This window comes from Malania oleifera, chromosome 9, assembly GCF_029873635.1.
Source record: "Malania oleifera isolate guangnan ecotype guangnan chromosome 9, ASM2987363v1, whole genome shotgun sequence".
Taxonomy (NCBI): domain Eukaryota; kingdom Viridiplantae; phylum Streptophyta; class Magnoliopsida; order Santalales; family Ximeniaceae; genus Malania; species Malania oleifera.
The window spans coordinates 53,264,897-53,291,653 of NC_080425.1; the positions used below are offsets into that span (position 1 = coordinate 53,264,897).

The 26,757-nt window shown below is 36.4% G+C and overlaps 1 protein-coding gene across 1 annotated transcript in view; it reads left to right on the top strand.

Annotated features, from left to right (window-relative positions):
- LOC131163716 (mitotic spindle checkpoint protein MAD1) overlaps window positions 1-26,455 on the top strand; it is a 138,401-nt gene extending 111,946 nt beyond the window's left edge. Inside the window, exons 15-16 of the mRNA XM_058120419.1 lie at window positions 25,842-25,880; window positions 26,112-26,455. Of these exons, the coding sequence (XP_057976402.1) occupies window positions 25,842-25,880; window positions 26,112-26,201 (129 nt within the window). The 3' untranslated portion in view covers window positions 26,202-26,455. The remainder of the gene's footprint in view (window positions 1-25,841; window positions 25,881-26,111) is intronic.
- The last annotated feature ends 302 nt before the right edge of the window (window positions 26,456-26,757 follow it).

Below are 26,757 nucleotides of genomic sequence, written 5' to 3' on the forward strand. Positions count from 1 at the left end.
TCGCGAAACAGAGCTTTTTCCCTTCTCATGCGTATGGTGCTATGTAGCCTTTTGGTGAAGGCTATGATGAACCAAGTGATACAGATTGAAGGAAAATCCTTCAATTTGCGTTTGGACAAGGGCAAGGGAATCTCATCTTTGCTCGTGGTCGAGAGCAACGCCGTTCCTAATGAAATGGTTAAGATTCCTCAAGTGGAGCTGGAGTTGCAATCAAATGGAGGCCATAATAAGGGAAAGCAATGGGTCATGCCCATACTTGGTGGCTATTGTTGGGGAAAGCATGTGATAACCGTATCCTTCAAGCCATGTTACTTTCATGAATTGCATGGCTGTTGCTCTTGCTTTTGTATTGAATGAGTTGATACTAAGCATGCAGTGCATGGACCAAGTTATATATATTGATGTTGGAGATTTTATTTAATTTATTAGTTTTGGAGAGGCTTAAATGAAAGGAAGTTAAAAAAGATGTCAAAAGACTCATAATAACATAGGAGTTGGGTCAAAAATAGAGAAAAAGTAAAAAGAAACATGCTGAAACCAGGAGGGTACAATAAGTATATAGGTGGCAGCTTTGCAGAGCCCTTGTTGTGAGCTGCTGTTATCCTGCCATGTTTCCAGCCCAGAAGGGGACACTTGGCACACAACAAGTTGTTGCTGTCCTGATCCACTTCTAGCCATCCATACAAGCAACAACTCAATCTACAGTTATGTTTTGCTGAAAACCTTACATCTGGAGGTTTTTTTGGGGGGGGGGGGGGGGGGGGGGAGAGCGAGAGAGAGAGAGAGAGAGAGGAAGGAAAAGAGAAAACTCTGCAGAAAATGAGGAAATTTTGGGAAAATCAGGGAAAAAATACCGAAAATTCAGAGGAACCTCAGCCTAAATTGTAGAAGCTGATAAGTGATAATCAAGGCAGATGTTCGTAGTTTTCATTTATTCATCTAGGTATTTTGGGTAGAAATGGAATTTTTCAAGGAAAATATGATAGAAACTTGCATGAAATTGAATCCTAATAAGGAAGGATATTAACCTTGTTATTTCTTATTCCTAAATGTGTCTGCACATGTGTTCTCTATGAAAATAGCTGCGCATTTTTGTTTTAGCTGGTAAATTTATATGTGATGAATATTGATATTGTAAGGATGATGGTTTTGCTTGCCCTGGCATAGCTTGTGTGCGCATCAATTGATTTGCTATTATGTGAAATAGCTGACATTGTATCTGTATGTGTTGTTTGTGGTAGTGACATTGTGAAATTTGAGCAATTGTAGACTCTGTTTCCCTTGGGCGAAAGACCTTAAACCTCTAGGGGAGTTTTCCATGCTAAGCAGTGGTTGGGCAAGATAAAATTTGCACCTTTTTGAGATGAAAATTGGCACTTGTGGAAATAGCACTACTATGTTGTAAAGTGAGATTGCTTAGAACAAGGAATGTGTTTATGATAGTATGATTATGCATGCATATAAAGAAATCTCATTTTAAAATAGTGAATCGGCTAGGATTCCCAAATCAATTGGGATTCCTAATTAATGTTTTAGGATTCCCAAATCAATTGGGATTTCTATTTATGTTGTGATTTCCAAATCAATAAGGATTTGTAATTAATGTGTTATGATTCCCAAATCAATTGGGATTCTATTTAATGTTGGGATTTTTATTTTATGTGTTAGGATTCCCAAATCATTAAGATTGAGTCCATTAAGGACTTGTATTGTGATATTTTACATTTAGAATAGGAGTAGGAAGAAAAGAAGAGAAGAAGAGAATAAAACATCTCAAAACTGATCCATAGATTTCACAAATGGAGTCCTTACAATTGAACACTGCATCCCTCACAAAATAATAACCAACTTCAATGTGCTTTGTCTTCATGAAACACTGGGTTGCTAGCAGTATAAATGGAAGCTTGATTATCACAAAACATATCTATGGGCTTCTTGACCAAGAATCCCATCTCACAGTATGAGACATAGCTTGGTATTTTTCTTCAACTCTAGATCTAGCTACAGTAGTTTATTTCTTGCTACACTTGGTAACAAGATTGCACCCCACAAATGTATAGTATATAGTAGTAGATCTTCGATCATTAATTGAGCTAGCCGAATCTGCATTAGAGTATCCCTTGATCTCACAGTTTCTATTACATTTATATATCAAACATCTTACAGGAGAGCCTTTGAGATACCTTAGAATCCTACAAATAGGATGCCAATGTGGTGTTGGAACAGAAGAATGGAGAAACAGGAAAAACAGAGAAGAAAAATACTGAAAAATGCCTCTTTAATTTACTGACTTGAGGAAGAAATTATATATATAAAAAGCTACAGTGCTGCAGCACTTTTTTTCTGGATTTTTGAGATTCTTTTCAATTTTTTCACTACTTAAAATGATTGGGATAAGGCCACTATTTATAGGGCAGAGTACATGGGGAATAGATGGGAAATTTTAATATTCTAGGGACTTAACAACTCATGAAATAGACCTAGAAACAAGGCAAAGAATATGACGAGTTCATAGACTAATTAACTCACTCCTGTGCTATTAATGGATGACAACTGTATTCCACTTTGAACAACTGAACAGAACTTTGAATAAGAATCACACTGGCTGCAACTTGTTGACTGAATAATTTTATTGCTGAATGTTCTGCTGACTGTAAGCTGAGTTGTCTGCTGACTTTTCAACTAAATAACTGAATTAACTAAATTCAGTAGGTTCATGGCTTTCTCACAAATTCCCCTCTAAAGCCGTGAGTCCTAACATGTCTCTGAGCTTCAAAAGCTTCTCAGTAGTAATAGATTTTGTGAGCATGTCTGCTGGTTGTTCATTAGTGCTGATGAATTCTAGCTGAATTTCTTCCTTCTGCACAAGGTCACAAATAAAGTGATGTCTGACCTCAATATGCTTTGTCCTGGCATGAAAAACTAGGTTCTTAGTTAGAGCTATTGCTGACATATTATCACAATAAATGGTTGTAGGACCCTATTGCTTCAGCCCTAAATCACTAAGTAATTTCCTCAGCCAAACTCCTTCACAAGTAGCCTCTGTCGCTGAAATATATTCTGCTTCTGCAGATGACAAGGCAACAGTGTTTTGCTTTCTTGAACACCATGAAATGGTGCCATTTCCAAGGCAGAAAACATATGCCAATGTGCTTTTTCGATCATCAACTGATCCGGTCCAATCACTGTCAGTGAAACCGCTGAAAACAAACTCAGAATCTTTGCTGTACTTCAGTCCAAGTTTTAGTGTGCCTTTAAGGTATCTTAATACCCTTTTTTCTGCTGCATAATGAAGTACACTTGGGCTGTGCATGAACCTAGACAACATACTAATAACTTGTGTAATATTAGGCCTAGTATGAGTCAAGTAAATAAGGGATCCATCTAAACTCCTATACTGATTTTGGTTGAATTTCTTAGCTCCATCATCAGAATTTAATTTTTCATTTAGAGCCATAGGAGTACTTACAGCCTTACAGTCCTTCATATGAAATTTCTTCAAGATATCAGCTGCATACTTTTCTTGGGAAGTGAAAATTTCCCTTCTTCCTTGCTTAACTTGCATCCCGAGGAAGTACTTCATGATCCCTAATTCTGTCATCTCAAAATTTTTCATTATTGAGTGCTTGAAATCAGCAAGTAAATGAAAATTGCTTCCAAAGTAAATCAGATCATCAACGTACAAGCAAACAATGATGAAATCAGTTTCTTTTTAAAAAAAAAATAAAGAGCTGGTTCATGAGAGCTTTTCTGAAATCCTAAATTCTGAAAAATAAGAATCAATCTTATTGTTCCAAGCTCGTGGAGCTTGTTTGAGACCATACAAAGCCTTGTTTAGTTTGTACACCTTTCCTTCTTTGCCCTTCACTTCATAGCCACGTGGCTACTCAACATAAACTTTCTCATTCAGTTCTCTGTTGAGAAACGCAAATTTAACATCCATTTGATATTTAAGTCCAATTTGGCAGCTATTGCAAGTACAAGTCGAATTGTCTCAATTCTTCCAACCGGTGCAAAGGTCTCGTTGAAATCAACTTCAGGTTGTTGAGAATAAACTTTGGCAACCAATCTGACCTTGTACTTTTGAATGGAACCATCCTCGTTGTACTTGATTTTGTAAACCCACTTGAGACCAATAATGTCTTTGCCTTAAGAAGGATCCACAAGCTTCCATGTGTTGTTCTTTTCAATCACGTTCAGCTCTTCTTCCATGACCTTTTTCCATTTTTTATCCTTCACCACATCTTCAAAATTCTGTGGCTCACAAGAGAAAAGAGCAAATTCTGAATTTTCATTAGAAAAATAGCTTCTAAAATCACCATATCTCTTTGGAGGTCTTCTAACTCTTTGAGATTTTCTTACGACAAGTGAAGAAGATGAAGTTCCTTCATTTTATGAATTTTCAGATTTTGAACTTGTTGGAATTGGTGTGATCCCAAGAGGGGGAGGGGTGAATTGGGTTTTAAAAATATTTCGGCTAATTTAAACATTTACACCGATTCACCACATTTCATATCCCATTAAATATAATAGCGTGTATGAAAAATGATAAAGATATACGTTCAAACATACACGTGCGGCATATCTCATTTAACTCAAATGGGTGTACGCAAATAATTATAACAGTAAGTAAACAAGCATACACACATGGCAATTAAAATGCAGAAAGTAAATGAGATAGTGAGAGAGCGACACAATATTTGTTATCAAGGTTCGGTCAAACCAACCTACGTCCTTGCCTTGGGCATACCCCCCAAGGATTCCACTATCCTTGCTCACTTAAACGGGCGGAGCAGAAGCCGCTACAACCTTTTCTTACGGGGTAAGGTAAACCCCAACTCAATTACCAATCTGAGCCCAACTGGTCTCCCTTACGGGACGGAGACACCCCAGTTCAATTTCTGAGCTGAACCGAATTGGTCTCGCTTACGGGGCTGAGACTCCCTAGTTCAATTTACGGGCTGAACCCAACTGGCCTCACTTACGGGGCTGAGAATCCCTAGTTCAATTTATGGGATGAATCCAACCGATACAATAAAAATCATTTTTGTACATATTAAAATGCCTCTAAATACAAGCATGAATGTACACATTAAAAGCTCAAATATATGCACTCTCTTATGATATGAGTTATGCTCAGGGATTAAGGGTGTTTTACTCAAAATAATATTTCAATTTTGAAAAAGATGTATATGATAAGCAGCACACAAAGATTTAAACCCTAATAAAATTTTCTGAAACAAAATATTTTTCAATAAAGGATATAAGAAAACCTAGGGTTTTTAGCTAAAAATGAATTTTGTCAATAAGCACAAGTGAGCTTATGAATCTTTGCAATGAGTTGTGCAAAGATTCACAATGCCATAAACAAATTCTCCACAAGAATATTTATCAAATAAAACATGGGAGAAACCCTAAGTATAGTCTACAAATGTTTTTAAAATAAAAGCTTGAGTGAGAGTATATGCTATGGATACAAACTAAATGCCCAAAATAAAATACTCTCTTCTAAAAAGATTTTTCAAAAGAAAGATTGAAAGAGAGTATGAGAGAGTTTAAGCTTTAACACCAAAAAGATTTTTGAAATAGAAATTGAATGGGGGAACTTTGATTACAAAATATTTGAGAGAATTTTAAAGCTAATCAAAGTTGCTAATCTAAGTTATGAAAGGGGTATTTATAATTTTTTTGAAAATTATGACCGTTAGGGACATTGGGGATTTTTGAAATTGTTTAATTAGAATTTAACCCCAATTATTGCCGTTAATTTTAGTAAACCCGGGAGGTTCGGTTGCCTGGTTCATAGGGCCGGTCGCCCGAACAGACTCATAGCCAAAATTGGGTTCGGTTTGCCATGGGGAGAACCGGTTGACTGGGACAAGGCAATTTCCCAAACCTTCGTAGGTTTGGGCGCCCAGTGCATGGTTCGGTCTACCGATTCATAAGGTTCGGTCGCCCAAGGCATTTTTGAACTATAAGTTCGGTCACCCGAGGATAGTGGAAAAGTCAATGACCAGGGTTCGGTCGACCGTAAAAGTTATGTTCATTTTTGGTTCGGTCGCCTGAGGCTTCTGACATCATGGAATGCGCCTGAGTGTATAGTCTTTACGTCCTTCAAGACTTTTATTGCCAGTCTCCTTATGTGTGTGTTGAATTATAACTTGTTGAATCACTAAATACACACATAAGTAACTTGTGCTTTGTCAGCATCAAAACAGGGATTGGACTCAAAAAGCCAACAGAACTAAGGTTCCCGGGTGCAATTTCAGCTTCTGAAATTGATGGATTATGGGATTCAGTAGCTGATTTAGGTCTTGTTGCTTCAGCTGGTACAAAATTTCGAATATTTGTTGAGTTTTGGTTGCTAGAAGTCCACTGCCATACTCCCCTTTCATCAAAGATGACATCTCTTGCCAGTGTCAGCTTGTGATTAATAGGATTCAGCAGCCCGTAGCCCTTTGATTCATCGCTGTACCTAATAAATAGAAGCTTTTCTCCCTTCTAATTAATTTTGTCCTTATTAGGAGTTTTGTTGAGTGAGTAGGCTAGACAACCAAACACTTTTAGATGACTAACATCTGGTTTTCTCCCACTCCAAGCCTCATAGGGAGTTCTATTCTTCACTGATTTTGTTGGTGACCTATTTAAGATATAAACAGTGGTATGTACAGCTTCACCCCAAAGAGAATTAGGAAGTCCTTTACCTTGTAACATGCTCCGAGCCATTTCAACAATGGTCCGGTTCTTCCTTTTAGCAACTCCGTTCTGTTGAGGGCTTCTACTCACTATTAGTTGCCTTTGCCTTCCTTCTTGCAATAATTCATGAACGGGTGATATATGAATTCACCTCCATGATTAGTTCTTAAGGTCTTCATTTTCAGCCACTTTGCCTTTCAATGAGGGCTTTGAGCTCCAAAAATATTGAGAAGGCATATGATTTTTGCTGAATAAAATACAACCATATCATTTTAGAAAAATCATCAACAAAAAGGATGAAATACCTTTTGTTTCCAAGAGATGGTGTTCTTGTGGGACCAAATACATGAACAAGCTCCAAAGGAGCTTTGGCCCTCCAAGAAGTTTTGGGGAAAGGAAGGTGGTGCATCTTCTCGTAAATACATCCTTCACAAACTCCTTCAATTTGATTTATTTGGGGAAGACCACGAACCATATCCTTTTTCTTGAGAAGCTGCAGTCCTTTATGATTTAAATGCCCATATCTTAGATGCCATAGTTGAGATTCGTCTGAAATTTCACTCTTCAAATCCACTGGACTTGTGTAGTTGATGGAGAGTGGAAAAACCTTGTTCGATTCATCTCAACTTTAGCCATTAGTGAGTTCTTCTTCTTGTCTATGATTATGCATTCATTTCCTTCGAAATGAACTTGATATCCTTTTTGAATTAACTGCCCCACACTTAAGAGATTGTGAGCAAGATTTGGGACAAGAAGAACATCATGGATGAATTTTTGCTGACCTGATATGGACTGCACTGCTATTGCACCTTTTCCTTCAACTTTTACAAATTTCCCATCTCCAAGAATAACAGAATTTGAAACATTTTCATCAATTTTAACAAATAACTCACTGTTACCTGTCATATGATTGCTGCAGCCACTGTCGAGGTACCAAACCTTGTTGTTGTTGCTTTCAGCATTGAGACAAGTGAGAAACACTTGCTCTTCATCATTTTCCTTGCTGAAATTTGCTTTTGAACTTTCATTCTTCTTGTGCCAACAATCCCGGTCTGAATGGTTTGGAATTCGGCACCTTTTACACCTTAAATAGCATTCAGCTGAGGTGTGATTTAACTTCTTGCATATGATGCAATTCTGTTCTTGATTGCTGGACTTTTGAGGCTGAAAATTCCTGCCTCTGCCATGGTCTCTTCCACAACCACGGGACTGATTATTTTGGTCTCTTTGAGACTGGTCTTGTTGCTGAAAATTTCCCTTCCTCTCTTGATTTTTCCGGTTCAAATTGAGTTTTGATTGAAAAGCCTACCCCAAGGGCTGACCTGAAGATCTTTTAATTCTTTCCTCATGTGATTCTAAAGAACCACAGAGGTCAAACATGGTCATAATTGAGACGTTTTTGATTCTTCAATTGCTGCAGCTGCACGATCAAATTTTGGTGGTAAACCTTTGCGGATTTTTTCAACGATCTTTTTTTCATCTATCCAATCACCATAAGCTCTGATTTGGTTGACTATTTCAGCAACCTTGGAGAAGAAATCTTTGATGCTTTCAGAATCTTTCATTGCCAAGCAATCAAAGTTCTTCCAAAAGAGATTGTAGTCGGATAGAGACTACTTTATTGTTTCCTTGAAATTCCTTCCGCAGTGTTTCCCATGTGTCTATCGCCTTTTGAATGCCAAAGATGCGGGGATTGATGGTCTTGCTGATCCCTTGATGAAGATAACTTGAAGCAAGAGCTTTATTTTTTGATTTTTTCTTTGTTCTGAGCAGATCTCTAAGATGAGGTTGCTGTGCTTGTGTTTGTAGAAGATGAATCATCATTTGCTGAAGTTGAGTCATCATACCCTTCTTCAATAATCTCCCATAAGTCTCGTGCAATGAAGAAAATTTTCATTTGATCGGCCCAGTACCCATAATTTTCTCCTTTGAAGATGGGTACTTGGTTTTGAGAATAATTGAACATAGTCGCAGCAGAGGAAGAGGTGTTGGACGACATGGCTCTGATGCCAAATTTTGTTGGAACAGAAGAATAGAAAAACAGAAAAAACAGAGAAGAAAAATACTGAAAAAGGCCTCTTTAATTTACTGACTTAATGAAGAAATTACATATATAAAAAGCTACAGTGCTGCAGCACTTTTGCTGTATTTTTGAGATTCTTTTCCTTTTTTTCACTACTTAAAATGACTGGGATAAGGCCACTATTTATAGGGCAGAGTACATGGGGAATAGATGGGAAAATTTAATATTCTAGGGACTTAACAACTCATTAAATAAACCTAGAAACAAGGCAAAGAATATGACAAATTCCTAGACTAAATAACTCACTCCTGTGCTATTAATGGATGACGGCTGTATTCCACTTTGAAAAACTGAACAGAACTTTGAATAAGAATCACACTGGCTGCAACTTGCTAACTGAATAATTTTATTGCTGAATGTTCTGCTGACTGTATGCTGAGTTGCCTGCTGACTTTTCAACTAAATAACTGAATTAACTAACTTCAGTAGGTTCACAACTTTCTCACATGTGGTTAGTTAGGATTTTTCATAAATTGACTTACCACCCCCACAACAAAGGATATGCTAGGTTTGGTGACTTTCAGGTAGATCAACTTGCCAACCAATTGCCTATATGGACGTTTACCTCTAAAGTTTGGTCCAACATCCCTAGAAAACTTCACATTGGGATCCATGAGGGTATCATTCGATTTTTGCTGAGATAGATTCAACCCTTTGTTACATTGTATACTTTCAATACTAAAACAGTAATGTAGAGTACCCAAGTCCTTGATTTGAAATTTTTCTTCAAGCCGCTGCTTGACAGCTGCAACCCCATTTTGGTCATTGCCAGTGATGATGATGTCATCAACATAAGCTACTAGAAGCACCAAACCTATCTTGTTTTGTTGAACAAAGACTGAGTAATACTGAATGAAATCAAATGCAGAGACCACCTTACTAAATTTGTCAAACCAGGCTTGAGGAGATTGCTTGAGACCATAAATGGTTTTATGCAACATCCATACCTTACCATCCTCCCCCATAAGCAACATACCTAGGAGGTTGCTCCATGTATACCTTTGCTTGCAGATTCCCATGCAAGAAGGCATTCTTCACATCCAATTGGTATAAGGGCTAATCAAAATTAACTGCCAATGAGATAAATACACGAATAGAGTTGAGTCAAGCAACAGGAGAGATGGACTTAAAATAATCAATATTGTATGTTTGAGTGTACCCCTTGGCCACCAATTGAGCCTTAATGTAGACTAGGAAATGTGAAAAATGTTGTCTGTAAAGTACAACCCAAAGTAAATAGCTAGTTGCAGAAAGTAAAACGTCTTTTCTTACTTTACAAAATATTGTATGTATCTTGTGTTTTGAACAAATATTTACTTCCAATGGATATCTAACTTTTTTTTCAAATGATGGTTTTGTAAAAAAAATTTGTGCCTAGGCCTAGTGCCTTTATCGGATTTAAGAGGGAGTCATGGTCGGTCACATGCCAAAATCTGGGAGGTGATAGAGTGGTATTAGAGCTTTGGTTACATTGGGCCTTAAAGAAAAAGAGGGCAAGATAATATTTATTTGAGTAGCACGTGGTTGGCTCCTTGGACTTGCATGTGGTTACGTCATTTAGAGATTATGCTAGGCAGATTTAGGCATATACATATATAATGAATATGGCTAGTTGTGTAGCTTTATTAAGGTGAATAATGATTACATGTCCGTGGTTATATTTCATGATTGCTTAAAAGCACTTGATTTTTTCCTTTCCTTCTAGGAGAATGAGACAAAGGGGTGGTCTAACTTCTTCAAACCCACCAGAACAGGGTGTCAATTCTGAGCGGATTGTTCCAAGAGAATCTGAGGATATAGTCGGAATTTACACAACCTTACAAAGTATTAATCAAGCTATAGCTACGATTGCTCAAACTAGTTAGCTGGCTTAGCAAAATAACCATAAAATTCTGCTGAATGAACGACCAATGGTGAACCAAGTGCTTGATGAGTATAGTCATCATTGCAAGTTCTCTGTTTAAGGTGAGTCTGACCATTGGTGGGAATCTATGCAACGGGTAAGAGATGTTGAGGGTTGAGGCTATGAGCTGGGCTGACTTTAAAATAGTTTTCAATGGGAAATATTTCCGAAAAGCACTCCAAGAAGCCAAATTACAAGAATTTATGTAGTTGAATCAAAGGAATTTGTTTGTTAGCTAATAATATAAAATAAAATTTGTTGAATTATCACTTTTTTGCCAAGAACTAGTCAACACTAAGGAATTGAAGGTTTGAAAGTTTGAAAGGGGACTGAGACCTACTATTAGGTCTAAACTTGCGGACCTAAAGATTGAGAGTTTTGAAGAAATGGTACAAAGGACTGCCTTGGTAGAACTAGGCATTGAAGACACATAAAATTTATGATTATAAGAAGAGGTCCTTATTTAGCAAAACTGAGTCAATAGGAAAAAAGCTGAAAGTTTCTCCAGCACCACAGCAAAGTGCTCAAATTGGTGGCCCTTTCTATTGGGTTTCGAAGTGTTATGGATGTGGACAAGAGGGGCATATAAAAAGGGAGTGTCTAAACTCTCAATCTGCAATGATACTGCCAAGACAACTGCCAGATCAATTCTCTTGTTCTCGACTTTATCAACCATATCCTTCCCCCAACTTTGAGTATTCTCCAATCTTCAGTGCAATGAACCCAACTGAATGCTCTTGCAAATCCATCTAAGTTTGAAGCTTCATATAAGGGAAAGGGGAAGGAATTAGAAATTAAGGTGCAACGGAAATTTTATACCATTGCACCATCCCAACTTGGACATTATGGAGAGCAACCAAATGACGAGGCAAGTAATGCTATGGTGGAAGGTATGATTCTTTTACACAACACTTGGGAAAGAGTTTTATTTGATTTTGGTTCTAACTACTCCTACATTGTTGCATCCTTTGCTAATATGTTGTGTTTAGAATTTGAACATTTAGAGTATTGCCTTGTGAGTTGCTTCACCTGTGGGGAAAACCATAAATGTGGACAAAATATGCTGACATTGCATTTTAAATATTGGTGGGAATGACTTCCCAGTTGACTTATTAACATGGATATTGTGGATTATGATGTAATCCTATAAATGGAGTGGTTATCTATTTATCATACACTTAGTTGATTGTTTTCAAAAGAAAGTAATACTCGAAGATCCAAATGGAGTGACGTTTTCCTTCCAACTAACAAGTTCTTATGTTTGATATCTTGAGTGTTGTAAAAGGATGGAATTTTGGCACATGTCTAGGGTTTGTAACAGCAATGAAAGAAAATACACAAGTTAATGAAACCCAAACTTCTTTACCCAAAGTTGATGAAATTCTAGATATTTTTCCAGATGATTTATCAGGGCTACCTCCAAAAGGAGATTGAATTTAATATTGATTTGGTGCTAGGAACGGAGCCTATATCGACTACTCCATATAGAATGACATTAGCTAAACTAAGGCAACCTAAGGTGGAACTAGAAGATCTCCTCGACAAGGAATTTATTTGATCTAGTGTATCACCATGGGGTGTACCTGTGTTATTTGCTAAGAAACATAATGGGTCCTTGAGGCTATGCATTGATTGTTGGAAGTTGAATCGGGTTACATTAAGAATTGGTATCGACTTCCAAGAATTGGTGGACTATTTGATCAATTGGCAAAATCCCAAATTTTTTTGAAGATTGACTTACAATCATGGTCTTAAATGTCCATGAAATTGTCGAAATTTTCGATTTCTGTCACCCTAAAAATCGAAATGGTAGTCGATTTCCGTCTTGCATAATTTCTTTTGAAATCTCAACGAATCATCCGAAATTTATTGAAACCTCGAAATTTTAGCGAAATTTGTTGAAATTTTAACTATGCAATGAAATTTTGTCGAAATTCAAACGAGAGATTTAAAAGTGAAGTGAAATTTCTCTTTTAATTTATTTTATTGAATCGAAAGGTTATCACAAGTGCTTTTGAAATTACATGAAAAAATAAACTTATAGTAATATTTTATTTAACCATTCATGTCTAAATTATCAATATTTTATAATAAATAATTTTTAAATGATTTATGAATTTTATTTGCATTAACTGAATATGTTTAATGTACATTATCTTACAAGCATGTTTGATACACATACTATTTTTCAACTTTTCCACTTCATACAAAACATAGATGTATTTAATTTGTAATATATTAGTCTTAAAACTTATATTATTGTGTTTGTTAACCATTTATAAAGTTTCACAAATAATTTCATGCTTTACTACTAGTTTCTGTTATTTTTCAAATCGAATTCGAAATTGACATCGAAATCGAAATTTCCGTATTTTTGGAGCTTCGAAATTTGAGTTGAAATCGAAATTTAAGACCTTGCTTACAATCAAGCTATCACCAATTGAGATTTGGGAATTAAACATCCCAAAGACTGTATTTAGTACTCAATATGATCATTATAAGTTTCTTGTGTTACCATTTGGGGTTACTAATGCACCTTGCATTTTCATGGATATGATGAATCAAGTTATTCAACCATACTTGTATCAATTTATTATAGTTTTTATAAATGATTTTTGATATATTTAAAGACTCAAGAAGAGCATGAACAACATTTGCGATTAACTTTACAAACATTACAGGAGCATCAATTATATGCTAAATGGGAAATGTGAGTTCTGGACAACTAGTGCGAAATTTTTGGGTCATATTATAATCAAAGAATGGTTATCTATTGATTCTTTTAAGGCTGATGTTGTATTGAGTTGGGAAACCCCTAAAAATGTGGCTTAAATTCGTAGTTTCCTGGGTTTGGCAGGGTATTATCATAGGTTTGTGCGGAAATTTTCTAGAATATCTATGCCACTGATTGAGTTGACAAAGAAAGGAAAGAAACTTGTGTGGAGTGAAGAAAGTGAATGAGAGTTTCAATAATTAAAACATCGATTAATAATAGTTCCAATAGTTATCTTCCAAATAATGAGGATCGTTATGTTGTATTTATAGATGCTTCCTTGAATGGATTGGGATGTGTATTGATGCAAAAGGAAAAGGTGGTTGCGTATGGATCATGACACTTAAAGCCTCACAAGCGCAATTATCCAACCCATGACTTGGAATTAGCTGCTATTATGTTTGCATTAAAATTATAGCATTCATACTTATATGGAAACAAATTTGAAGTGTATTCATACGATAAAAGCCTTAAATACTTCTTTATTGGGAAGGAACTGAACTTAAGGCAAAGGTGGTGGGTGGAGTGTTTGGGAGATTATGGTTTTGAACTCCATTATCATCCAAGGTGAATGTTGTGGCAGATGCTCTAAGAAAGAAGTCTCGATATACATTGGCAAATTTGAAGGTGGAAAATGTTGGAGACAATAGATTCTTTTAACTTGCATATGACCCTTAAAGGAGATAAATTTTGTATATATAACTTAAAGGCACAACCAACTTTATTGGTGTGAATTACCAAAGGACAAGAGTAGGACCCTTAGTTTCAAAAAATATTGAGAGGTATTGAAGTGGGTACACACTCTGAAGGGTGGACAAAACCTTTTGATGGGGGACTTTGTTATTTGGGTAGGTTTTGTGTTCCACATGATTTGAAAGGGGAAGTCTTGCAGGAAGCACTTTGTTCTAGATACATTATCCATCCTGGCAGCCCTAAGATGTATAGATTCTGACAAAGCAATTTTGGTGGACAGGTATGAAGGACATGGGAGAATTAGCGACAAAATGTCTAACTTGTCAACAAGTGAAAGCTGAATGTCAAAAGCCTGCTGGTTTATTACATCCATTGTTGGTAGCACAATGGAAATGCATGAGGTAACAATGGATTTTGTTTCAAGGTTATCAAGGACTACATGTTTGGCCATGATATTGTGCGGGTTATTGTGGATAGATTGACAAAATCAGCTCACTTTTTACCCTTGAAGATTTCAAATTCACTTGGAAGGCTAAGTCGTTTGTATATAAAAGAAATTGTATGACTACATGGGATTCCATTATCTATCATCTCATATAGAGATCCAAAAATTACCGCTCAATTTTGGCAAAGATTCCAAAAGGCTATGGGCATACAATTAAAATTCAACGCTACCTATCATCCTGAAACAGATGGCCAATTCGAAAGAGTAATTCAAATATCAGAGGATATGTTAAGGGGTCGCATTCTAGACTTCGAAGGGAGTTGGAGGGAGCATTTAACCTTAGTAGAATTTAAATTCCTACAACAACAATCCTCAATCAAGTAAAAATATGGCACCTTATAAAGCTCTATATGGGAGACCTTGTAGATTGTTTTGCTCAAAGATGGGAGAAAATCAAATGCTTGGTTTAGATTTAATTCAGGAAACTACTGAGAAGATTAAACAAGATAGCATCTCCTCACAACCCAAAGTAGACAAAAGAGTTGTGCTGATAGAACAAGGCCACTAGAATTTGAAGTTGGAGACTTTGTATTCTTAAGGGTGTCATCTAAAAAAGGGATTTTTAGATTTGGGAAGATGGTAAACTACAATCTCATCATGTTGGACCATTTTAAATTGTCAAACAAGTTGGAGGAGTTGCATATAAATTGATTTTTCTGTCGGAATGAGCTCATATTTATGATGTTTACTATGTCTCAAAGCTTCGAAAGAATGAACCAAATTCAAATCATATTCTTGAATGGTCCACTATTCCATTGATGGAGGATGTTAGTTATGAAGAAAATCCTGTCCAGATTCTTGGAAGGAAGGAAAAGGTCGTAAGGAAAAAGGTTATTCCTTTGGTCAAAGTACGATGGCAGCACCATGGAACCGAAGAAGCAATCTGGGAGTCATAAATTGGCATGACTGAAAGATATCCTCATTTGTTTGCAGCCTACGCTCAGATGAAATTTTGAGGACAATGTTTCTTTAGGGGGAAAGAGAGTTGTGATATCCATACCCTTTAAACCATGATAAATTTAAATTACTTTGATTAATTTTGCATGGGGTTTTTTGCTTTGTTTTGCCTTATTCAAATTCACACTAACCATGTTATTGATTATTTAAGTTGTGTTAACTGATATTGGAAATTTCATTCGATTTATTACTTGTAGGAGAGGCTTGGATGAGAGGAAATTGTGTTTTGCATTAAACAAGTTCATACTACGTTATTGACTAACTAAATTGTGTTAACTGATATTGGACAGTCTGTTCGATTTATTAGTTGTGGGAGAGGCTTAGATGAGAGGAAATTATGAGTGACATGCTAAAACATAAACAACATGAGAGTCGGGGCATAGAGAGAGAAAAAAAAAAAAAAAAAACAGGATGGGGCATGTTGAAGCCAGGTGTGATTCTTGGCAGCACTACAAATCAGCAGCAGCCACCTGGCAGCTTTGCAAACAGCAGCCAACACCTAGCACATAGATGGCAGCACCGCATGACCCTTGTTGCCACCAGATGCTGCAATCCTGCCATGTTTCCAGCCTAGAAGAAGACACTTGGCAGGCAGCTGGCAGCAAGCTGCTGCAGACTTGACCATTCCAGCCCTGCAGAGCAGCCCCAACCAAATAAAAAAACCACAAACTCTTGCTGTTAACCTTAGTTCTAGAGAGAGAGAGAGAGATAACTTTGCAGAAAATCTGCTGAAAAAAGGTTCAAATGCATACTATTTGGATGTTTTGCAATGGTACTTTAGATGAATTGATTGCTTAGAATCAACAGTGTGTTCTGATGATGCATGCATATAAGAAAACATATTTTAAAGTATTGAAATCCTTATTTGGATATGGAGGAATTAAGAATGTCTACTGAGCTTATGGGGTTGCTCACCCTATTCCTTAACAAATTTAGGTTTGAATTGAAGAAGAGCCGCAGTTGTTAAGTTCCTCAAGAGACTGCCATTTTTACATGTATTGCAGGTTGGCAGGAAGATGATACTCACTAAGCATGTTTTTGGTTGGCAGTTACGTTTGTGGGGTAGGAAGCGTAAAAAATGTTGTATGTAGAATACAACCCAATGTAAGGAGCTTGTCACTGGAAGTAAAACATTTTTAGTTACTTTATGAGATATTTTATGTATCTTGTGTTTTCAACAAATATTTTCTCTTAATGGATCTCTAACTTGTTTAATGATGGTTTTGAAAAAAAAAAAAAAATTGTGCATAGGCCTAGTGCCTCCATCAGATTTTAGAGGAGTCATGGCTGGTCACGTGCCAAAACTTGGGACCTGACACTTAAGCTGTTCAATAGAGTTTGCATGAAGAAGAAGAAAGAAGCCCAGTTGTATTTGAATGGGCCACAATAGCACTAGATGTAGACGACTAGGTTTGAAGTTTTGAATCATGTGGAGAAAATTGTTATACTCTTTGCGGAACATGGTAGATGATGTATTCAACTCACTAGTGGAATTTTTAGGTGCATTATAAGTGTCAACCTTAGAATCAATCTTGGCAAGAAACTTATTGGCCTAAGTAGGTTTCCCACGGAGATCCCAACATCGATCAATAGTATGATTGTCTTTGCCACTATGTGTGCAAATGTGAGAATCGCAATGACTGCCATCCAAACCTCGTCCTTGTCCTTGACCTCGTACTCGTCCTCTAACACTTTGTTGATCACGGTTAAACATACTGCTAACTATGGCTACTTCATTCTTAGATGGAATGGATTCTCTGGCAAGAATGTGATTGCAGATGGGTAGAAGCTCTGGACTCAACCCAACTGAAAACTTGGCAGCCAATAGTCATATTTGAAAAACTTCTCATATAGGTCAAATACACGAGTTTAATTTTTTTCTTGTGAGAAGCTTTCACGAAAATCATCCCATGCAGCCTTTGTTCTATGAAACATCACGTTCTCAGCAATTTGTGGCTCCACGCTATTGCACAACCACATGAGTAATATGTCATTCTCTTTCATCCAATTTTCATGATCCTTGGAGTCAGGAGACGGAGGGAATGCAATATATATTTGGACTTCCCTCCCGCATCAATATACATGTGTACTGCTTGAGACCCGTAGTTGGAGAATCCAACAAATTTTCATGGCTGTGATCTGTAGTTTAACGTTATCAGTTGAAGCCCTTTCTGTAGAGGACATCAAAACCACCCGCAATATGCTAAGGGGCAATCTGGTGTCATTGTAAAAAAATTAGAGAAATGAAAACCAAAAAACAGAAACAGAAACAAAAAACTAGAAACCAGCAACCAGTTTGGTTAATATTTGTAAAACTAATAAAAATTAAAATATTAATTAAAAAAATGCTCATTTTCATCTTTAAATCAAATAATATTATAGAAATATCCTTAAAATAATAAAAATTAAAATAATACACATTGAAAAAATGACTATAATAAAAATGGAAATTTTATAATTATTTTACGTAATTGCTCTACTTTCAAATTTACTTACAATAAAAATTTTATTGGACAATACAATTGGAAAATAGTGAAAGTATTTTGTTATTGACTTTATTATTATTTTTTGAAATTTATGTATAATTTTCTTTTAATTATATTTAAATTGATATGATCATTTATTTTTGATTTAATTTAGAAGTGTATAAAATGAATAATTTAGTCCAAGAAAACTATTTTTGTATATTAAAATTTCTAGCAACCAGTTGCCAAAACAATTGAAAACCATAAAATCTGGTTTTCGGTTTTTTGGCAAACAGCTGAAAACCGACAACAGAAACAAAAACTGACAACATAAACAAATACGTTTTTATAATCTGTTTCTTCACTATGGAGAAACAGAAATAGGAAACAGAAAATAGCAGCGATACCAAATAGACCCTAAAATAAGTGCACACCAGCGCTGGAATGAACGACATTTCAAAAATGCGAAATCAGGCAGCACACACAAGCAGATCAAAACTTCAGAACTTCAAAGGGCTGCTCTAACTATGGAACATAAGTTGCAACATCCTACAAGGACCGCAGACACTTGATAAACAACCTGGCAGCGCAGCAGCTACAGGTATGATGGCTGGCAGCAAGTAGAACTGAGTGCTGTCAAGAGCAGGAAATAAAATCTTTGAACGCCAATAAGTAAAACACGTGAAACTGATACAAGATTGCAGCAATTGATCACGAATGCACAGTATAGCCATGTACAACCAACAAGCAAACAGCAGCACAGCGAACAGCAGATTCCAGAAACAGTGCAACTTACATCAGCAAATCACCTTGAACACACAGCATACTGCCAGAGGTGCTGCACAGCGAAGCCAAGATGAAAAGTGACCTTAAGCAACTCTCAAACCAACCAGGAAATCATATTTGTGAGCTGATTAGGGGAAGATGAGGAAAAAAGGAAAAACAAAGTCTCAAGGAAAAATCTCAGGAAAAAAAAAAAATCAGATTTTAAAGAGATTAATGCTCTGATACCATGTAGTAAAGTTAGAGATAGAGGTAAGAAGAAAAAAATGAAGAGAAGAAAAGAAGAAGAAAGAAAGAGAAAGGAGGAGGTGGCAGTTTCCTGGAGTTACATTTAGCTCCTGGTCTGCCCCCTTATATATATAGTATATTAATCATAATAAATCTTTAGAAACAAATGCCCCTATGTCGACCACGTAAGTACTAAAATAGCTTATTTCTTCTAACATAGTCAAATGATGATTTTTGCAAGACTATTTCTTCCCTAGGCCTGGTGCTTCCATTGGAGTCATTGGTCATGTACCAGAAAAGGGACATGAGGAAGTAATGATGGTAAATATTGAAAAGGGAAGTGGATTTAAAGGTGTATAAGCATTGATTAGTGAAGAAGGAAGGGAATGGTATGAAAAGCTTGTTTCTTAACGATTCTATGAACTCAAATATCTAGGGAGTAAAATTTATAAAAATAGCTGATGCTAGAATTGAGGAGTCTCATAATTGTTCTAACCTAGAAAGGGGAAAGAATCTTCAGAATGAGCAAATTAAATGGGGGATATTTCAGAAGAGGAAAGTGAGTACGATGGTGATTTTTCTTGCGATAGAGTGACCTTTTGTTGGATAAGTTTCATGAAAACTTGGATCATATTCCAATGCTCTTAGGGATATTATTTGTGTGCCCACTTCTTCACTTGAAGGACCATAGATGTTTCTATCTTTCTATTTTTTGTTTTTTCTTTTTTTCAAGGGGGGGGGTTGTTTGTGTTTTAGACTTGGTTATGGCTAATCAATGTAAGAATGGGCTATTACCTACTCCAATGAAGGATATTATGCATCGGAGGCTGGTGGTTTGAAAATTCTAGATGATATGGGAATGTGGCTAGTTGATCTTGGGGGAATGGAGTTCATTTGGATTGGTCTAAAGGGAAAGGTACTAACACAAGTACTTAAAATAGGTACTTGTGTTAGTACCAAACAAGGGTTATTAGAGCTCCATAATATATATATGTGTGTGTGTGTGTGTGTATGCATGTATTGTGGGGGTTGGGGTAATTTTTGTTTTGTTATTATTTCCTTTCTTTTTTTTTGGTTTTCTTTTTTTTGTTTTTTTGTTTTTTTTATTTTTCTTACTTTTGAGGATCTTTAGTCCTCTTCTAGATTGTAATTTCTTTATTTTATCTTTTTGAATATATTTCTTTTGCATTTAAAAATAAAAAAACATTCCAAACAATGCTAGCTAATTTCACCGCCATCCACACTTTCAAGTTTGGTTTCTTGAAAAGCGCACACACACATTCAAGAAAATGCCTAATCATAACCTCCTTGACCTGTCCTCACCTAGCCCTCTAACATTCTAGCTAATGATCCTTAATTTAACTAAAAAGAAGATGCTAGGTTTTGTTTTTCTTTTCTTTATTTTTTTTCTAATTCTTTTTTTTTTAAACTCTCTCTCTCTCTCTCTCTCTTCTTCTTATACAATTTAGGCATAAATGTTACTTTAATCTCTTTCCCTAAAGGACTAACTAGCTTAACACCCATCCCTGCTAGAAAAGCTGGAGGGTCTTGGTTGTTTCTCTCGCCTTTTGGTGGGCTACTAGAAATGACTCCTCCCTCATTAACTGATGCAAAACATAGTATTGTAAGTTTTATATTTATTAATAATGTTAACTAGGTGTTATTATCATGGTCAAGTCAAAATTTTCATTCCTAAGTACAAGTTCATTATTGAGAAGGTTCGTTTATAAGTTTAGTTCCAAAGCTATTTATGAGGTCTTCGAGTCTAATTAGCAAAAATCTTTTTTCCTTGGCACACTTTTTCAAGTCCCACTTCTGGTGTGTGACTGGCCATGACTCCGCCCAGAAATATAATGGAGGCACATGTCCTTGGAAAGAAATAATTTTGCAAAACTTATGAGTACAACTAATTTCCCAGAAAAGAAAGATCATTTGGCCAAAATGCAAAACACATATATGTATTCCCTATTTCAATCAAAGTAGGATTTACGTCACGAGGCTCTTTACATTGGGCTTTACTTAGTTTATATACAACATTTTTTCTACATGTCAAAAAAGTCATATTACCAAATATGTTCACCACAGAATACACTCTTTGTGTCTTTCTGACAATGGGTAGTGCATGCCAAAAAGTAGCAGGCTTTTGGAAAACTTAGAAGATGTGGCTTTCCTTGTGTTCAATTGAACCCGAACTTGTTTAGAAAATTGGTATAGGTCAAGCAATGACGAGCATAGTAGACATCCTAATTAAGGAGTTCATCATGTTGAGATTTGATTTTTACATGCGTGCTGATACACTATTATTGCAAACATATTCCTTATTCTAAGTAATCTATTTGTCTAAGAGTACCATCACAAGACATCCAAATAGCCTTAAAAAGTGGAAATAGCAAACAAATGCCAAGCTTGGCTGACGTAAGAAAAAGTACCGACAAGTGTGAATTCCAACTTGATCAACCACCGCATAATCAGAAATACCCTTTGTAGGTTTAGGGCTCTTCATGTAAAGGAGACACAATCCATGTTTGCTGAAATTTCACAATGTCACAAGCACAAACACAGCGCTATCACACATCTGGCTATTTCACATAATAGGGTTCAATAGATGCCATTGCAACAAACAGCCTTCTTCCTTCAAAGACCATACCCATAGGAAAATAAATTCACTAACTATTGAAAATAATATACAACTATGCAGCGTTGCAAACCAAAGATGACATTTATGCTGCTTATTTATAATATTTAGCAAATAAACAATTTACAAATCTATATTGATTAGGATTCAAATACATACAGGTTTCCACCCTTTTCCTTGAGGAATCCCAATTTTCCCAGTGTGTTTAGACAAATAAATGAAGATTAAGGACACTTGCCTTGATTATCAGCTTCTCCAATTTTCCATGATGCTCCTCTGAATATTCTATATTTTCCTGGTTTTTTTTGGCTCTAGCTACACTTGCTCGTTCCACTCCTTTTCGGTAGCTGCTCACACTCCTTTTACAACTCTTCACTCAGGAAAGCTAAAATCAGACTCTTTCTGAAAAACAGTTTGTTAGCCTGCTCTAGTTGTTGTTCCTGGATGGTTCAGGTTCCTGTTGGTCGAGTCAAGAAGGAACAGAGTCTTATCAGGCCGGATTTTCTTCCCATATGGTGATTCACTGGAGTCTGGGACATGGAACAGTACTTTAAGGCTGTTCGTGCTCCCTTTTTTTGGGAAGGTGGTCCTAGAAACGGTGACAGCGGCGTGAGGAGTTAATGACCGGACTATACTAAAAATGTGATTAGTCCAGCCCTTCAGCATGCCCACACTTATGTTTTCTATTTCTGTCCCAAATCCCTATGTTATTCATGCTTTAACATGGACTAATAGTATTATTTTATCCAAGCCCCTTCTACTACTAATAAATTTAATAAAATTCCTATATCTATTTTTTTTAAAAATGAGTTCCCATTAATCATGTACAATATGCTTACACTAATTCCCATTTAATCAATGCACAATATGCTTAATATAAACTCATTTGACACAAAAACAAATTCAAACTATCATGCAATTTTTGAAAATTCTTAAAATTTACTATATTAAAGGGTACAGTTATCATACATTTAATGCCCAGGCTTGTCTACGTATATTTGTGTTAGCACAAATAATGAAGAGGATCAAAAGTTTCCTTTTCCTTTATGGTTATCAATTTTGACATGTTCAGATATTTCCTGAGAACTTAGAAGTATGGGGTGAAGAATCACCAAGTGCCCATTTCAAGTCTCCACCGCTGTGTTTCCACGTAAGAGGATTTCCCTCTTTTCCATTAAACAATTGTTACAATTAATCCTAACCTGTCTAATCTGATAGATTCTATGGTATCTTTCCTCCATGCGTGGTGTATCAAATTGGTATTAGAGCAAGCTTTTTGTCAGATAATCTTTAGATGGTCACTAGAGGTGGATGAGGAATCTGCGGCCAAAGAGTCAAGAGTTATTCAATTGTTGAAATGTTGCCTGTAGATCAAATTCGAAACCTTGGGGCTTGATTTTCACACAAAAAATAAGGCAATGGAAGGAGACGAGGTCATGAACAAAAAAGAAGTTGAAGTTGAACCTAGTCAGTTTGCAGACAATGGGAGTGATGATTCCAGCTAGAAGGGATGTTCAGCACGATGAAAGGCCTAAATGCTAGGAGGATTGGATGGTATTGACTAAACTCTAAAGAATATGACATGCAGCTCCATATTGGAGAATTTCATGGTGACATGGATACTCATGAAGTCCTGGAGGGACAGCATAGAAAGCTGCTTTGAGTAAAAAATATTACAAGAGATCAGAGAGTCGATCTGGTGGCTGCGAAATTCTGAGGAGCTGCTTCTACTTGGACGCATTATGAAAATGATCATGAACTTTGAAGCAAAATGAAGGTCAGACTGGAATAGAATGCAGGAGAAGCTTAAGGCACAATCCCGTTGTGGGATTATGCACAAACTTTGTACCAGAAAGTGCAAAAACTGAGGCAGCATGGAAGGGTGTGAAAGAGTCTGAGCAAGAGTTTGATCAATTGGCACTATTGAGTGATCTTGTGAAAACATAATCCTAGAAGGTAACTGATACATCAATGGTATTCGACTGACAATTGAAGATCAAGTAAACTTACAACAACCTTTCAAACAAAGCGATGTCCATCAGCTTGTTTTAAAGGTTGAAGCCCAATTAACATGAGACACATTGAAGAAGTTAGGGCATGATCCATGGGTGGGAGTTCCAGCAGTGGAGCCTCAAACAAAAGCACAAAGGCAGTATGTGCAATTCTCACAGATGCTACTCACAGAAGTCTGCCTTGTAATCCACATTGCCAGAATGCTATTAAGTGATCAGAATATGAATATCGATCAAACAATGCCCAAAAACAAAGCCTACATGAGTCAATTTTTAAGAAAACCAGGAAGAAAAACCACTCTGTTGATGCAGATGAGACTCATTACCAGATTGGGCTAAGTTGGAAGAAGAAGGGATTGAAGGTGATGAGGTAAGTGAAATGCTGGTTGTTTGAATGTCCATTCTTGCCCCTCCTACGGAAAACCATGAAGGCTGATTTCGAAAGAACATTTCTCGCATATGATGCACATTAGGGGGGACATTTCGCAGTTTAGTAGTTGATTGTGGTAGCAGTGAGGATCTAATAGCCAATAAATGGTGGACAAGTTGAAAGCTCAAGACTGAGAAGCCCCCACAACCGTGTTGCATCCAAACTGAGGTGCTTGTCCTTGAAGATGTTCGGTAAGTTTTTCTTTTGCCAATTCATTTAAGTATCCAGTTTGGTGCAATGTGGTGCCAATGGATGCTTGCCAAATCTTACTTGGTCGGCCATGCTAAATCATGTCATGGATCAATACCTCAAAAATCTGGCAGCATTGCAGTAGAAGAAATTACCCCAGGCAGCAAGAAAAAGCACTTCTCATATCAAAGAATGCAGTATGATGCATCAACCAGCTATCAAGTTAAAGAACTAAGACAATAAGATTCTGTCAAATTGCCTCCAATACATGAACAAACAGTGGGAGCAGCAGTTGATCACAGGAAAGAATCTGTCCGGATACCTCAGAAACTAGGGTTTAGACCATCATGTCTTTAGATCCTCGAACAAACTACATACACACACTCAGCAGAGAGAAACAATCAGAGCTGGAAGCATTTTGCTGCTGTTGTATCTGCGCCACCTAAAGCTACAAACAGTTCTGGTTGTTTGGAGTTCCTAGTTCTGCAACATGACTCCTCTGGCTGCTGGAAGAAGCAGACGAAGAAGAAGAAAGCGAAGGGAACAAAAGCTAATGCTGACACCATTTTCAAGTTCCTGGGAGAGGGGAAAACGGAGAGCAGAAACTTGCCTGTTCTGCTTACCATAAATTTATATTAAAGCCTCCTTTAAATTGCAAAAATATCCCTTAAAGCCTAATTGCTTATCCATAACAGCTAGGTACATAGGCATTATGGTGTTTGGATGTTCCAGATGCCTGATATTTTATTGTCTTTTGGTGGAATGTTTATTAGCGCAAGCATCTGATAATGGACTTGGCCCCTTTGTTTAGTAGCGCAAGCATCTGATAATGGACTTGGCCCCTTTGTTTAGTAGCGCAAGCATTTGATAATGGACTTGGCCCCTTTAGCCAAGGCATGATGAGAGAAGTGAACAAGCTGAAAGTTGCATTCAAACTTTTTGTGGATATTTTAAAAGGGATATTGTTCTTCCAATTGTTTAAATATGATTGAAAGTTCATCTCCAATGAATGTATATGAAGATTGCATGTCAGCTTACTAGGACAGACATGACATGGTTTAACAGTTAAAAGGAAACTAGGAAACGTGTTTGCAGGTGTGATCAGTTACATTGTAAAAATGTCTTGAGAGTACTTTTTCCTAAGTCTTTGAATTTTGAGTTATGTGTATTGTCGTAGCCTTTTTAAGGGACGGTGTTGAAACGGTGCCTCCCAAAACTCTTTAGACATTGTGTTCCATTATGTGGCATTTAAAAATGTCATTTTGTATTTTGAAGCGGTTAGACATGTTCATGCTTGTCCTTTATATGATTGTAGGATTCCAAAAATGTTGATTGAAAAGTGTAAGCCTGTGCATTAATTTGGCATTGAAAAGGAATTGGGTGATTAGAATTCCAGGGAATGCCCAGAAACTCATTTAATTTTTGCTCAAACGAATTGCAAAACTATGATGAGAGTTTTGAAGTGTCTTTTATACATTTGATTTGACAGGCAAATGATTACACATCCCAGTCGGAGATATCCCAGCAGGTATGGTGCTTGATTTCTTACAGATATTACAAGTTTTATGTGGCTAAGATGAAAAGGATGTAGATGCTAATATTTCTGGTCATTTTGGTCAAGAAATAAAAAAAATTACCTAGATTTTCAAAACCTCTCGAGAACTGCTTTTGTACTCGTTTCAAACAATTGTTTATAATTGTCTCAACGAAAAATTGAAGGTGTACTAATTCAAAACATATCGGGGTCTTGATTTTGCAGGTTGAGATATTCATTCGCAAGTTGAATTCAATCCCAGCTTTCACTGCCAACTTAACTGTAGAGTCCTTCAATAGACGGACCCTTTCTTGAAATGAGATGAGTTAACAATGTAGTCAGTAAAATTAGAAGTGTATGCTCTGCTTCTTGTCATTTATTGTACTCCCCCTCTGACTAGAGGTGTGTTTGGGCTGGACTGATACTGGAAGGTTTTTATAGCTACAGTTAAAATGTGTGTGTTTCAACTGTTAGATATTGGAATTGCCTCTGCATCTTTTACAGCTATATATAAGAAGCATCATCACTAAAGTGGTTTTATAAACAAAGAAAAAAAAATTTATTGGAAAGCGTTGTATTGGAAGAATTTTTATTTGATCAAATTACTATTTCCTAAATTCCTATAATAAAAAGTGTTGTATTGGAAGAATTTTTATTTTTACTCTTAATGCCTTCTTAATTTGATAATTATAAGTATGATACTATTTAAGCCTTGTGTTTAATTGGCATGTTTGATAAGTTGTGACCCTATTAAATTACTCATTTAAATCGTGAACAACAGTTATAAGTGTACATTTCTGCACCATTCATATGCATGATACACATTTCTGCACCATTCAACAGTTATAAGTGTACATTTCTGCACCATTCA